At 47.7% G+C, this 14,188-nt stretch overlaps 1 protein-coding gene across 2 annotated transcripts in view; it reads right to left on the bottom strand.

Annotated features, from left to right (window-relative positions):
• Positions 1-2,593: 2,593 nt before the first annotated feature.
• Positions 2,594-14,188, bottom strand: part of NSF (N-ethylmaleimide sensitive factor, vesicle fusing ATPase) — a 73,092-nt gene continuing 61,497 nt past the window's right edge. Inside the window, exons 18-21 of one of the 2 annotated variants that reach the window (XM_058820436.1) lie at positions 10,042-10,176; positions 9,140-9,253; positions 4,486-4,541; positions 2,594-4,135 (exon numbers count right to left, since the gene is read on the bottom strand). In XM_058820436.1, the coding sequence (XP_058676419.1) occupies positions 4,120-4,135; positions 4,486-4,541; positions 9,140-9,253; positions 10,042-10,176 (321 nt within the window). In that variant the 3' untranslated portion in view covers positions 2,594-4,119. The remainder of the gene's footprint in view (positions 4,136-4,485; positions 4,542-9,139; positions 9,254-10,041; positions 10,177-14,188) is intronic. The other variant, XM_058820435.1, reaches the window with a different exon arrangement.

Genomic DNA, 14,188 nt, shown 5'->3' with positions numbered 1-14,188 from the left:
GCCCAGGGGTCCCTCTGCTCTCTCTGTTCCCCCTCCCCACATCTCCCATGGAGGATTTCAGCAAGGCAGAGCCCTGAGCTGACCCTGGGGCATCTGGCCAGGGCAGGAGCAGGGCACAGGGCACTGCTGCCACCTCCCACAGGCGACCACACTGTCCCATCACCTCCTCACCGTGCAGCTGCCCAGGAGAGGATTTAAGGATCATTGACTGAGCATTCCCTAACATGACTTCACACCCCAGGGGGAGCTCAGGGTCTCTCTGGGGACAGGTTACCTGCCAGGTGAACAGGAGAGACTTCAGGGAGAGAGGAAATCTCTGTCCCAGCCTCCTTGTGAGCCTTGTCAGTGCCACAGCACAAAGCCAGGCAGAGCCTTCCCCTGCCAGGATTTACTGAGCTCTCAGCAATCATCCAGAAAGTTCCATGAGCAGGGATTTGGGCTCCCCCTCATCCCATGGAGCAGAACCAGTGTTTGTCTCCTCCTGCTCCCCAGGCCATCCCCTGTTTACCTTCTCCAGGACTGACCTATGAAATTAATAAAATAAATATTCCCTCTGTCCTGGTGGGCTCCAGGACCAAGAGCCAGGCTCAAACCCACCCCAAGCAGTGAATTCCAGGGAATGGTTGTCCCTGGGGCTGGGGCTGCTGCTCCAATCTCTCTTTTCCTGGGAATGAGCAGCCCCTGGAGCTGCACAGAGCAATAAAGGGGAGAGACAGAGCCTGACAGAACCCCAGGTCCCTCCCGTGCAGAGTTCCCTGCAGAGGAGCCTTTGCTCCCAAAAATTCAAACCCCAGAGAGCTCCAAAAGCCTCCCCAGCCAGAGCCACGCCATCCTCTGATATGCATCTATTTAAAATATATATTAAAGACTCCCAGGATCCGACTTTAAACAAAATCCCTTCTTTGTTTGTTTGTTTTTTAATCAAGAAAAGGTATTTAATATTAAATAGAACATTTATTGCCTTGTAATTATTTTACTGTAGCCAGGTATTCTAGCACTGAATGGAAGATCTTTTTTCCATCAATCTGCTGTATCCAAAGTTTTGTATAAAGTTGTAGAGGTCGATTTTTTTTTATTTTATATTCAGAAAATTTCTCTTTTTATAAGCATTATTTATTATACAATGTATATACTTGAGTTAACTAAGATTATATATTATATAAATATATATATTTGGAGAAAAATATATTTCAACTTCCATTTTTTTTTGTGGTACATCATTAAAGAAAAGGTAAAAAATTCAAAAATATGCACTTGCCAGCTTGTGTGGTTTGGCTCTGAGGGACAGCCATGGAATCATGGAATCCCAGGGTGGTTTGGGTTGGGAGAGACCTAATCAATGGATTAAGATCAAATTAATGAATGGATCAAGATCAAATTAAGCAATAGATCAAGATCAAATTAAGCAATGGATCAAGATCAAATTAAGGAATGGATCAAGATCAAATTAATGAATACATCAAGATCAAATTAATGAACAGATCAAGATCAAATTAATCAATGGATGAAGACCAAATTAAGGAATGGATCAAAATCAAATTAAGCAATGAATCAAGATAAAATTAATCAATGGATAAAGATCAAATTAATCAATGGATCCAAGCAGGCTCCAGACTTTGCACACTCCCCACATGTCACAGGCTGTCTCTGAATCCCCTTCCAACACTTTGGGCAGACCAAACTCCACATTTTCTCATATAAAAACCTGTTCTCCTGTCCATGAATAGTTCTGTGGGTGTTTCTGCAGCATCTCCCTTGCATCAGCAATGCTTTTAAGTGCACACAATTTTCCACTGCACTGGCCTCAAATGTACCTGTCTGAAGGGCAAAATAAATATGGCATCACTCAAATTCTTGCCCTGATCCCCAAATTACTCACAAAGCCATCCCATGGATCCACCTGCATGGCCAGGGTGTCTCTGCAGGTGCCACCATCCCTGGCATGTCCTACCTCACCAGAGCACCTGGCCCATGGAAGGTTCTGGACTCCACAGCTCTGGGGGTGAAGCTCTCCCCGTGTGCCCACCTGCCCCAAACCTCTCTCCACCCCTCACTGTGCCCCCAAAACCCATCCCTGCACCTTCCAATCTGCCTCTGGCCAACAACTCCCCTTCAGGGACACATTTCTGCAAAGTTCAAGATGAAACAGGGTAAGGAAGGGGGTGAAGAACCCAATACACTGAAAGCAATATTGTGTATTTATTATAGATTTTAAAGGAGGAGCCACACAGGTGGTGAGAAGGTGCTGCCCTTCCCTTGTGCCACCTGCAGGGAACATCTCAGATCTTGGAGCAAAGCTTGGAGTGGCTCAGGTGTCACACCCAGCAGCCCAGCCTGGTTTTCCAGCCTTCCCCAGGGGTGGGATACTTTCCATGAATCATGGAAATTAATAATTTCCATGGATATCCCCACCCCACACACACCCAGAGCCTCCTCAGCCCTGCAGAGTCCACACATCTCCAGAATGGGCTGGAGCAGAATCCTCTCACTAATTTCTGTCAGAGTAAGAGCTGCTCAGGGTGGGCTAAATTCAATCCATCCACACTCTGAGCACCCCTCTGGCTGCACACACACCAGGAGCAGACACAGATCATCACAAGGAGTTGTGCTTTTTATTGAATCCATTGAATGTGCAATTAAACCAGATATTTATTATTCATCCATATAGTTCTGGACACAGACACGATAATGTTTACATCATTTACTCTGAAATATAAGTTACTGTGTGCTGCTGTCACCTGGACTGGCAGAGGGGAAGGGAGGAACAAATAAATTCACAAGATCCTACACAAAAAAATGAGAGGGAGCCACCACTGGGACTCACAAGAGCATCACAACACAACAGCACTGCCAGAGGAGCAGAGTGGAGTGCCCTGAGCACCCCAACTGCTGTGAGCACACTGAGGACAACAGGACCTGGAAGGACATGGGGACCCTCTGGGAACACCCCCTGCACACCCTGCCAGCCCTTGCAGTGGGGCTGCTCGAGGTTGGGGAGCTACACTGACTAACATCTGCTAAATGGCTTTGATTTCATGCCCCACCACGCTGAGGTATGTTCCAGGAACCTTCTGGAAGGAGTGGAGCCTCAGCATCTCCCTGAGGCCAGGGGAGCAGGGGAAGGAGCGTGGAGCAAAGGTTTGATACATTCCTTTATTTCAGTGCAAAAACATGGCAACACTCATCTCCTGCACCTGCAGAGCTTGGCCTCCTCTCTGTCTCTAAAGGAGGAATTTCAACCTTTGGTAACATGGCAGGAAAAAGGGATAAAATGAGGCTGGAGGATACCAAAGCTGCCAACTACAGAACTCAGGAAGAGCTGGAGGTTGGAACCAGCATTGCTAAAAGTGTTGTTGGATGAACAACAAGGTTTGATGCCTTAAATACTGGATTTGGAAATTTCCTCAACTCTGATCAACACTTCCCTGCCCTCTTTCAGTGCCCAATCCCACCAGGCCCCAAAACACCTGGATTTAAATGAAGAGGGTGCAGCATCCAGGCCCTGCTGGAGCTCTGTGTGTGGGCATGGGGCTGGCTCCACAAAAAGCCTCCACCTGACCAGGATCACACAGAGCAGTGCTTCAGCTTCCCTCCACCAGACTGGCAGGTTTATTAGGAGCCAGGATCTCTTTCCTACTGCAGGAATGCTGGACACAAGTGAGGGTCAGCCCCAAAGCTCCCAGCACATTCCCCCTGCTCACCCCAAAATACAGAGACAGAAGCACAGGGCTCCAGGGGACACTTCCACGTGACATCAGGGTATGAGAGACAAAGATAAAGAATAAAGTATTGCACTACACATGCAGGTTCCACATGGGGCTCTGGGGATCAGGGGAGCATTTTCACTTTTGTCCAGAAGAGTAAAGATCCCAGTGTTTGTTCTCCAGGTTGGTCACTTTTCCAGCTGTTGATCTTGCACTTGGTCCACCTTCAGTCTAGGGTAGGGACTCTTGCAAAAGAAGCCAAATCCATCAGGAAAGCATCATGCACATGTATAAAGCATCAAGCACACACTGGAACCCACTCACATGGAGCCAGGATAGATAGTTTGGTGTGAGTTTCCCCAGCACAGGTACTGCCCTACATGATTAGAAAGTCATTCTGTCCCACTGGGCTCAACTACTCCCTGTGGCACCTATGGGGAAAGAGTAGGACATCCTTCTCTCAGACAGCAGACACAAGAAACCAAAATTCCAAATTTTTTTACTCAAGCAGAATCTCTTTTGATTTACTTAAATTAAATTTTGGCCCAATATCTCATGGATAGTTTAAAAGTTAAGGGTAAATTCAGAAAAGCAGAGAATTCAGGCATGCAGCTTCCCAAACTTTCAGGAGCTCCCCCCTCCCAAACTGCTCTAAGAACTGATCAGATGCAGCTCTGACAATACAGAGGGGCCAACAAGGAGAGCAGATCCACCCCACTGCAGGCTCATTTCTGAGCAGAAAAGGAGAATTCAAGAACTGCTTTAAAATAAAAGTACTTACGTTCCTTCTTCTCTCAGAAGAGCCAAGAACTTCTTCACCCGATACTCAGGATCCATCTAAACACCAAAGAGATCCCAAAAAAAGGAAAACACACAATCAGGAATGTCCAGAGCTGGACAGGACCCACAAGGATCATGGAGTCCTGCAAAAATCCCACCCTGAGCATCCCTGAGAGCTCCACAGACCCGTGAGGTGAAACCTTAGGAAAGTCATCACAAGCAGGAAACAACAAAGGTCCAGCCAGAGAGTTCTGCTAAAAACCCAGTATTGACCTGACACAGTGAGACAAATCTCTTGCCATCCTTAAAAAATCTGTTCTAAAGCCATCAGTTGGAATTCCAACTTGCCAAGGCCAGTGTCCTGCTCCCAAATGGAAAATGCTGCTTCCCACCCCTCTGAGTCCATAACTGAGTCCATAACCTGGGGAGACACAGCATTTACCTGCACACACAGCTCCTTGTCCAAAAGAATACAGCTGGAAACAACTGCAATTTGAAAATTTGAAAACTCAGAGTTGATCAAATCACTGATTAAAAATGCAGGCACAAAGCCCAGAGGCTGATCTGCTCAAGAGGGAGCAGAAGCTGGAGTGGAGCAGAGGTGCAGCAGGGTCAGGACTGTTGGACACAGCCTCTGTAAACAGAAATTCTGCTGCCAAACTAAGGGGGAAATTCTCTGGAACAGTAGTGTGGGGCCTGACAATGACAGAGCTCAGAGAGGTGACAAGAACATGGATGGTGCAGCATCCCCAGGACATCCAGGACCCTCCAGAAACAAAGGAACTGAAGGGAGGTTGTTAATCTCCAGTCCAGAGAAGGAGATCCTCCACCAAGATGTGATGAGCCCCCTGAAAACTTGCCATGAACCCCAAAGGTGCAGTGTTTGGTTTAAAATAAAGCAAGCAATATTCTATGGTGATCTTTCAAAGCTCCCAGTTATGAAAATTAAGATACATTAAAGACAAATAGCTTAGATTAAGTTTTATTTATGCTGATTAAGCTTTATTTATGCTAAACAGAAGTTACCAAATCAGGAAAGCCTGGAGGTGCCAGAAGGGGTTTTTGGGAACATTTCCTGACTCATCCAGGCTCAGGAGGAGATTTTGGCTTTGGGAGTGCTGCCAGCAAGGTCCAGGAGCAACAACACAGGGAGAGGAAGCAGGAGGAACCATGGAGAGAGCAGCCAGGGCAGGGTGAAGCCCAGGTGGGACCCAAGAGCACTGGAGGTGGCCCTGTCCTGCAGCCAAGGGCACTGCAAACACTTGGGGATTCACATGGCAAATCCTAAGTGGACCCAGGGATCAAAGGCACAGAATAATTCCAGGATACTCAGCGTACACAAAGCCAAGAACACCAGTAACAGAGTTTGGGGGAAATTAAAATTGTGGGGTTACACAACTCATAAACAAGATAATTCACCCAGGGCACCAAAGCAGTTCAGGTATCCCAAGAAAGGATTTTGATACTGAGGGTCTGGTTCTCTGTGAGTTTAGTGTGAAACACACTGGAATTTATTTGACCAGCTCAGGAATCCCTGCAGGGAGCTGAGGGTGGGGTCACTGCTTTAACAAAACAAAACCCACCACTAGATTCAGAGGAAGACACAATGTGCACATTTTTTACAAATAATTCAGTCACCTGGCATCTTATCAGCTGAATTCTGAGAAATTTCATCCATCACTTGGAATTCTTAAGTGATTTCAGACTGAAATCTCCTTCTGAAAAGCTGTGGTACTGTGACTGTTCACAGGGATCTTAGGATGAGGGAAGAGATGAGGATCTGACTCCATGTTTCAAAAGGCTTGATTTATTATTTTATGATATATATTATATTAAAACTATACTAAAAGAATAGAAGAAAGGATTTCATCAGAAGGCTGGCTAAGAATAGAAAAAGAAAGAATGATAACAAAGGTTTGTGGCTCGGACAGAGAGTCCGAGGCAGCTGACTGTGATTGCCCATTAATTAGAAACAACCACATGAGACCAATCCCAGATGCACCTGTTGCATTCCACAGCAGCAGATAACCATTGTTTACATTTTGTTCCTGAGGCCTCTTGGCTTCTCAGGAGGAAAAATCTCAAGGAAAGGATTTTCCATAAAAGATGTGTGTGACAGTGGTACAGCTCACTGCAAACAAGATGCAGTGCTGCATTTCTTACCCAGTGCAATTGTGCTTTCCTGGCAGGGCCTGGCAGATCCCAGCTCTCTGTGGGTTCAGTGCTCAGATCCCAGCTCTGCTCCCTGTATTTATAGCAGTTCAGCAGATGGAGTCATGGAAACACCTCAGACTGGAATGTAACTGGTTCATATTTAGCTGCCATATGCTGCTACCTCTGCTCTTACACAAGCACCTGAAGCCAGTGCCAGAGCAGGAACCACCCTGCTGCCAACCCTCCACAGGCAGCAAAGGGACACCCCCAGTGGCCCTGGGGACAGTGACAGCACTTCATGTGTGATGTTCAGTGTGTGGGAAAGGGCACATGTGGTGTTGTGAGGTCCCCAGGATGAGGTGAGAGATGAGAACTGACTCCAAGTTCTAAGAAGGCTGATATATTATATTATATATTATTATATATTATTATATCATATATTATTATATTATATATTATTATATTATACATTATGATATATGATATTATATTATATTATATCATATATTATACCATATCATATTATATCATATATTATACCATATCATATTATATCATATATTATACCATATCATATTATATCATATTATGTTATATAATATTATATTATATTTTAAAACTATACTAAAGAAAGAGAAAGGAGTCATCAGAAGGTTTAACAAGAATGAATAATAAAAACTCATGACTGACTCAGAGAGTCCGACCCAGCTGGCTATGATTGGCCATTAATTAAAAACAATTCACATGCTGGGTAAACACTTCTCCAAATCACATCCCAGAGGAGCAAAACATGGAGAATCTGAAGGGTTCCCAGCTTCCCAGGAGAAGAAATCCTGGCAAAGGGATTTTTGATAAAATATCAGAGTGACAGGCATAGTCCCAGCTCTGCCTGGCTGGTCCTGCACTCACCTACAGAACAATGGTCTGCTGGAAAAATTGAAACCCCAGAGCTTGGCTGCACAGCCTCAGCAGAGTGAGGATTCTGTGTCACTGGTCACAGGATCATGGAACATCCTCAGTGGGAAGGGACCCACAGGGATCATCCAGCCCAACCCTGGAACTGCACAGACACCCCAAAATCCCATCCCTGGGAGTGGTGTCCAACCCTCCTGGAGCGCTGGCAGCCTCAGGGATGGGACCATTCCCTGCCCAGCACCCTCTGGGGCAAGAACCTTTCCCTAATATCCAACCTAAATCCCCCATGCCCAGCTCCAGCCATTGCCTGGCTCCTGTCCCTGTCCCAGAGCAGAGATTGGAGCTGCAGCCCCACTGAGCTCTGCCCTCACTCGGCTCCAGCTGAACAAGGGACCTCAGCTGTTCCTCCTCTGGCCCCTCCAGACCCTTCCTCACCCTCAGCTCCCTCCTTTGGACAGTCTCTAGTTCCTTTCCATCCCTATGACACTGTGGTGCCCAGAACTGTCCCCAGGAATGGGCACAGGGCTGGGTCAGCATTGCCACCTCAGAACTGCCCATGATTTACAGAACCTCCACCTTCAGCTTTGAAAAGAACCAGCACTTCAGGAGAAAGCAGCACAAGAGCATGTCCTGAGTCAGAAGAAGGGAGCCATTGTCAGGGCTCAGGGAGCAGGGCAGCCCCTGAAGGGCAGCACCCCTTAAATCCATTTCATACATGTGAGCAATGACTTACTGACTTGCCTCCAGGTATGGAATTAAAAGCCAAGGAAGAAGAGGAAAAAGTAATCTAGATAAATGACTTTATTCCCTGAGGTGACATGCAGTCAGAGCATATCCTCAGAGCTGAGCAAGTTTTAACAGAATTGTGAGGAGTGAACAGAGGGGTACACGGCTCTGAGCTCTCAGCTACAAGTCTCTTCACTTCTGAGAGGGAGATCTGAGAACAGCTCACTCAGCTGCACTAAATCCACTTGATGGGAGCAGAGGGGGGGCTGGGGGAGCACTGGGATGTCAGGGCAGGATTAGGGCTGCACCCTCAGCCCGTGTCAGCATGAGCAGGAGCTCCAGGCATGGGTGCTGCTGCGGGGGAGGGCTCAGAGCTGCATAGTTCTTACCCTCTGCAATTATTTTCTTTAAAGTGCTGAAAGTGGTAAATAAAGAGAAGAGCAGCTGAACAGCCTGACAGATTTATCTTCTTCAGGGAAAGAGCACATACACCTGCATAGGCACCTTCTTCTTTAAAAAAAAAAAAAAAAAAACAAAAAACCTGAGGTGATTGCTATCTGCAATCTTAGCATGCTGGGTGGAGAAAAGAAATTCCATGAAAGATGAGTTAATCCAACCCCTCCCATAGCCAGATGCTCTGTAAGTGCAGCTCTGAACAGCCCATGGGCACGAGGAGGGGATTTACAGATCTCTGTGGACCAAGCTGTGGTGATTTCTTTGTTCTGAACATTTCCCCTCACTGCATCTCTTTTCCAAATGAAACCAATGCAAAAGCTGCCACCAGCACCAGGGCTCTGCAGAGAAGGGAACCTCCAGGAGTGCTCTAGGAGCTCAGTCCTTCCTCCCAGAGCCATTCCTACCTGTAAGGACATTTCTATCAGCATCAGCAGCTTCTTGATCCCGATCCACACTGGCTTCCCTTTGACGTTCTGAGCAATCGTGCTGCGCTCCTTGTCTTTGAAGTTACCCAGGAGCTGGGGGGAAAATCAGTTTAAAAAATCAACAACAGAAGGCTGAGAGCAGCAATAACGGTACCTACCTTGGGCCAAAGGCAATGGGAAGCTAGAAGCATTTAGTAGCTAAGAGGGAAAATTTGTTGCAATGTATCTTAGACAAGGCAAAACACACAAAAACAAAATATTTAATTCCCTCATGGTTTTTTCCATAATATCCCTTATCCAACAGTTAGTGCTGTGCTTTTATGCTGTACTCCAGGTCTTCTCCAGACCAGGGTCTACAAGGAAACAATGGTTCAAGCCACAGGGAGTTTCCACACCTGCTGCAGGAGTGTCTCAGGTGTGTCTCTGCGTCTCTGAGGCTTTGGTGACATCAACACTGGGACAAGTTTGCCAAAGATTTGCCTGTTCAGTTTATTTTAACAGCCTTCAGTATTCACTACAACTCCCACTAGGGCACTGAAGACAGGAATTTATAAAGAACTTATAATTCCTCAGCACCAAACACCTTCAGTTGATGCTGTTCCAATCCACCAGAGCACCCTCTGGGCACATTCAGTTTAAGTGCCCCAATTATACTCATTACCCACTTCCCTGCCCTTGGAATGTTTTAATCCAAACCCCAAACCCTTCCCCAGACCTACTGTTCTCTAATTTTGCCTAAATTTAATTCATTAAGAAGCAAATTTAAAACCTCAGAGCTGCTCTGTTATGACACGATGACAAGCGGGATGGAGTTACCAGACACAGCTACTGCAAAATCCCTCAAGTTTGGAATCTTTTGTCATCCTTGAACTTTTGCTCACCTCTAAAGCCTCCATGAGCTGCTCCCCTGTGGCAATGTTGGGCACGTGGATGGTGGTGCTGAAGGCATTCAGCATCTCCATCTCCTGCAGGACGTCCTTGCGGCTCGTGGTGCCAATGATGAGGAGCTTCCGACCCTGTGCAGGCAAAGGAGCCACAGTGAGGAGAGGAAAACCTGCAGAGAACCAGCCTGGGGAAGGTTCAGCTAACTACAAATGATAAATGGCCATTTAAAACCCCACTTCAAACAAAGTTAATGGGATTAAATGTGTCAGTAACTGAAGGGGCCAAGAGCAGCCACAGGAGACAGGATCAGCTCTCCGAGCAATGCCACCAACAGGGTCCAGGAGTTGTGGTACACAAAGCCCCACCACACTCCCAGCTCCTTCTGAACCCAGCTTTATAAATAGCTGGATCCTCATTAAATTTAAAAGCCTGAGCAAACTCCCACTCCCAAAAGCTGAATTACAAATGACTTCTCCGGGGAACGGCCTGTCTTCAGGAATCTGTGGGTACAGTGAACTCCCTGCTCCTGCACAGGCAGTTCCAGTGGATTTCCAGCTCAGGCTGTTGAGCAGAGGCTGCTGTGAGTCCCTGAGTTCCCCCTGTAGCTGTCCAGGCCAGTTCCACTCCAGCAAGCTCCAATTCCCAATGCAGAGTGCACAGAGTCCAAATTATGAATAACAGAGCAAATTGTGGAAAACAGCTGCAAATGCAAATCCACTGCTGTTTGTTGACCTTGCAGAGCCCTTCCCATTGCTATTTGAATTGCCCTGTGCAGGTTTGGACACTGATCAATATTGGCTGATAGCTGGATTGTCAGGCAGGATCATCAGTCCCTTTTCTATCCCAATGCATATGGGTTGGGAGGGCCTGGCTGGCCAAGGAACCCCCTCAAAAATTTGGCTGAGGCTTCAGGAGTGAAGGGAATGTCCAGTGCCCATCTAGAGGTGGCCAAGGACCTCCATTTTTTGCTGTCCAAGGAGTTTGGTGAGCTCAGGAGTGAAGGGAATGCCCAGTGCCCACCTTGAGGGTGCTGCCCTGGGCACTGCCCAGGATCCCCAAACAGCTTCACTGCCACACAGCTGAGGTACCAGGGCACAGAGGAAGCCAAGGAGAGATTCCTGACCAGAGCTGAGACCTCCAAAACACAGAACAACCCCTCCTGCAAGTGCTGGAACACTCAGACCTGTCTGCTTCACAAGACAGTGAGGACCACAAGTGGTTCTCCTAAAAACTTGTTCATTACTGGATAGAACTCTGAAAATCCTGAACAGTTGGGCAAGGGGCTGTGTTAATAACAGTTCCCCATGAACTATGAGCATCTAAGAGGGGAAAAAACTGCTCAGCTGCACCCAGGCAGTGTCTGTTCCCCAAATTTAGCTCCCAGCATGTGTACAGAGCCTGGCACACTGATCAGGCATCAATCAAGGGATAACTTCCTCAGAGAGGCTGCCTGAGGGATGCTGCCCTCAGACATTAATGAAATCTGTGCCTGATTACAATAAAAATGGAATTTAGCTTGGAGTTTCACCAGGAAAGGACACAGGAATGCCACAGTGAGGGGGGTTTTACCTGCTGGCACTTCAGGTGTCCATGACTGATGTCACTCTCAGCCTTTCCTTGCCCAGATGACACATTCCTCCTCCCAGGAAAGCTGCCCACCCTCTGGACTCACCCCCCAAAAAAAAATCCCTAAAGCATCAGTTCAGAAAAGAATCAGTTCACTGCTAACCTGGGCAGTGCCACCCTGAGCCAGCTGCACCCAAAGGCAGCAAGACTGGTGGCAGCACACACAGAAAGGGCTCTAAAAACACTGAGGGAACCACTGGCATTGCTCCCTGTGGGAATTCTGTGGGAACAGCAGCTCAGTCTCACTCTGTGTGTGACCACTGGGACAGATTTAGAACAGGAAAAAGAAGAAAACAGGATCATCATTGTGCCATGTGGATCCAGGAGTTCCTTCATGTTCCAAATCCAACTTCAAATCCATCATTTCTGAGCTGGGGGTGTTCACCTGGAGAAGGGAAGGGCCTGGGGACAAGGGGAAATGGATTCCCACTGCCAGAAGGCAGAAATGGATGAGATATTGGGATAAATCCTTCCCTGGGAGGGTGGGCAGGCCCTGGCACAGGGTGCCCAGAGCAGCTGGGGCAGCCCCTGGATCCCTGGCAGTGTCCAAGGCCAGGTTGGACAGGGTTTGGAATCACCTGGGACAGTGGAAGGTGTCCCTGGGGGTGGCACTGTGGCTTTAAGGTCCCTCCCAACCCAACCCAACCCATTCCATGTTTCTGTGATTCTGTTTAGTTGGAGAAATCAGAGAAAGGTCAGAAATAGGGAATAACTTCCCAAAATAGATCCTTGGTAAAAACAAGAGAGGTTTTTAAATTCATAGCTGGTGTAGAGGGGATGAGGCAGAGACTGCTGCTCATCACTACAGAAACCAGGGAGCACAAGAAGGAATCTCAACTATCAAATAAACTGAAATAAAGGGGGTTTGCTCTCACCAACAGCTCAGCTGGACTCAGGCACGCACATTGCTAAGAATGGAAAGGTTTAACAAGGTTGAAAAGCACCAGGATGAGTTTCCAGAGGGCAGATCCATCAGCAATTTTTAGATAGCTCTGTTAAAATCTATTCCCAGGTCCCTGAACCACTGACGTGGCTGGGAGCTCCTCAGAACAGATGGCTACTCCTCAAAAGTGCTTCCAATTTCTAACAGCTCCACCCAAAAGATCCTGATTTTTCCCTGTTTTCCTCAAAAGAAGCCATGCCTTCAACTCCCTGCTTTAAACCTGACCCCTGGAAAGCAGCCACAGTGACCTGACAGGGCAGGAGTCCCTTGAGCTCCTCTAAATTTCAGAAACCCAATAAACAAGTGAGAACCCCCAGGGCAGCACTGCCTGCCCTAGGAATTATGGAGGGAGCAAGGAAAGCCAGCAAAGTGAAAAAGCTGCCCTCAGCCAGCTCCTCTGTGATGATTTCCTGAGATTTGTTCTGTTCCAGAATCCCAGGGTCATCCCACAGCACACAGCACAGGGTTCATGTACTGATCATGCAGTCCCATTTTCAGAAAAATTCACTTTTTTCCTCCTTCATTTCCACAGCAGCCATGGTGAAGGCAATGTGCCACGTGTTCAGCCCACAGAAAATCAGCATTCAAGCCAAACTCCCAAAAATCAGGCAGAACATGGGAGTAAACCACCAAGGAAGGAGGAACAGCTTGAGATCATTTGGTGTCACATTCACAACCAGGGCACTTCCAGCCCAGTTCTTCCATCACCAGAGATCACACACAGGCACAACCTTAGGCTGGATTAATCCTGTCCATTTTTAAGCAAAATGCCCCAATTTGGAGCCCAGGATCCCTCTGTGCTTCTAGAAGAGGATGAGCCCTCTGCTGCAGGGTTTTACCTGACTGAAGGATGCTCTCATGCACACAATTGTGGGGCTTGAAGAAGCCTCTGGAACCAACTAAATTTTCCAGGATGGATTCCCCTTCCCCACATCCCTGCCAGGGGCAACCAGACCATGACACAGTTACAGACCCTGCTGAGAGCAGCCTCAACACTCAGTGGAGTCCCCAAGTACAGAATTTCAGCAAATCCAGCCAGCCCCAGGCCAGGGGAGCCTGAGCTCTGCTGGAACCAGGCCCTGGTGACACTGAGGTGCCTCTGTCACCCACCAGCTGCTCAGGACCCTTGTACACCTTTATCCTTGTGTTTGGGGTCGTGGGAATTCCTCCACAATTCCCCAGGTTTGTGCACAAAAAAGTAACATCACCGGTGACTGGAATTGCTTCCAGTTCACCCAGAGTGATGTGGGATCAGGAATGCTTCTGGGATTGCATCAAACAAGATTATCCCCCTGTAACTTCCAAAGCCTCGTGTCCCAGTAAGAAAAGGGGCTGGGGAGCAGTGGAAGGACAGCTTCAGGAGTGGGTTTCCTTTCAAGAGAAGGGCTAGGGACTCTGGGAGTGATGGAAGGACATCCCCAGGCATGAATCTGACTTTTCAAGTGGGGCTGGGGGCTCGGGGAGTGACGGAATGGCAACCCCAGGAGAGGGTTCCCTTTGAGGGAAGGGGCTGGGGGCTCTGAGGGCAGTGGAAAAGCAGCCCCAGGAGAGGATCTCCCTTCAAGGAGAAGGGT

This window comes from Ammospiza caudacuta, chromosome 27, assembly GCF_027887145.1.
Source record: "Ammospiza caudacuta isolate bAmmCau1 chromosome 27, bAmmCau1.pri, whole genome shotgun sequence".
In the NCBI taxonomy this organism is placed as follows: domain Eukaryota; kingdom Metazoa; phylum Chordata; class Aves; order Passeriformes; family Passerellidae; genus Ammospiza; species Ammospiza caudacuta.
The sequence above is the reverse complement of the archived record's forward strand: the minus strand, read 5'-3'. Positions and strand labels throughout refer to the sequence as shown.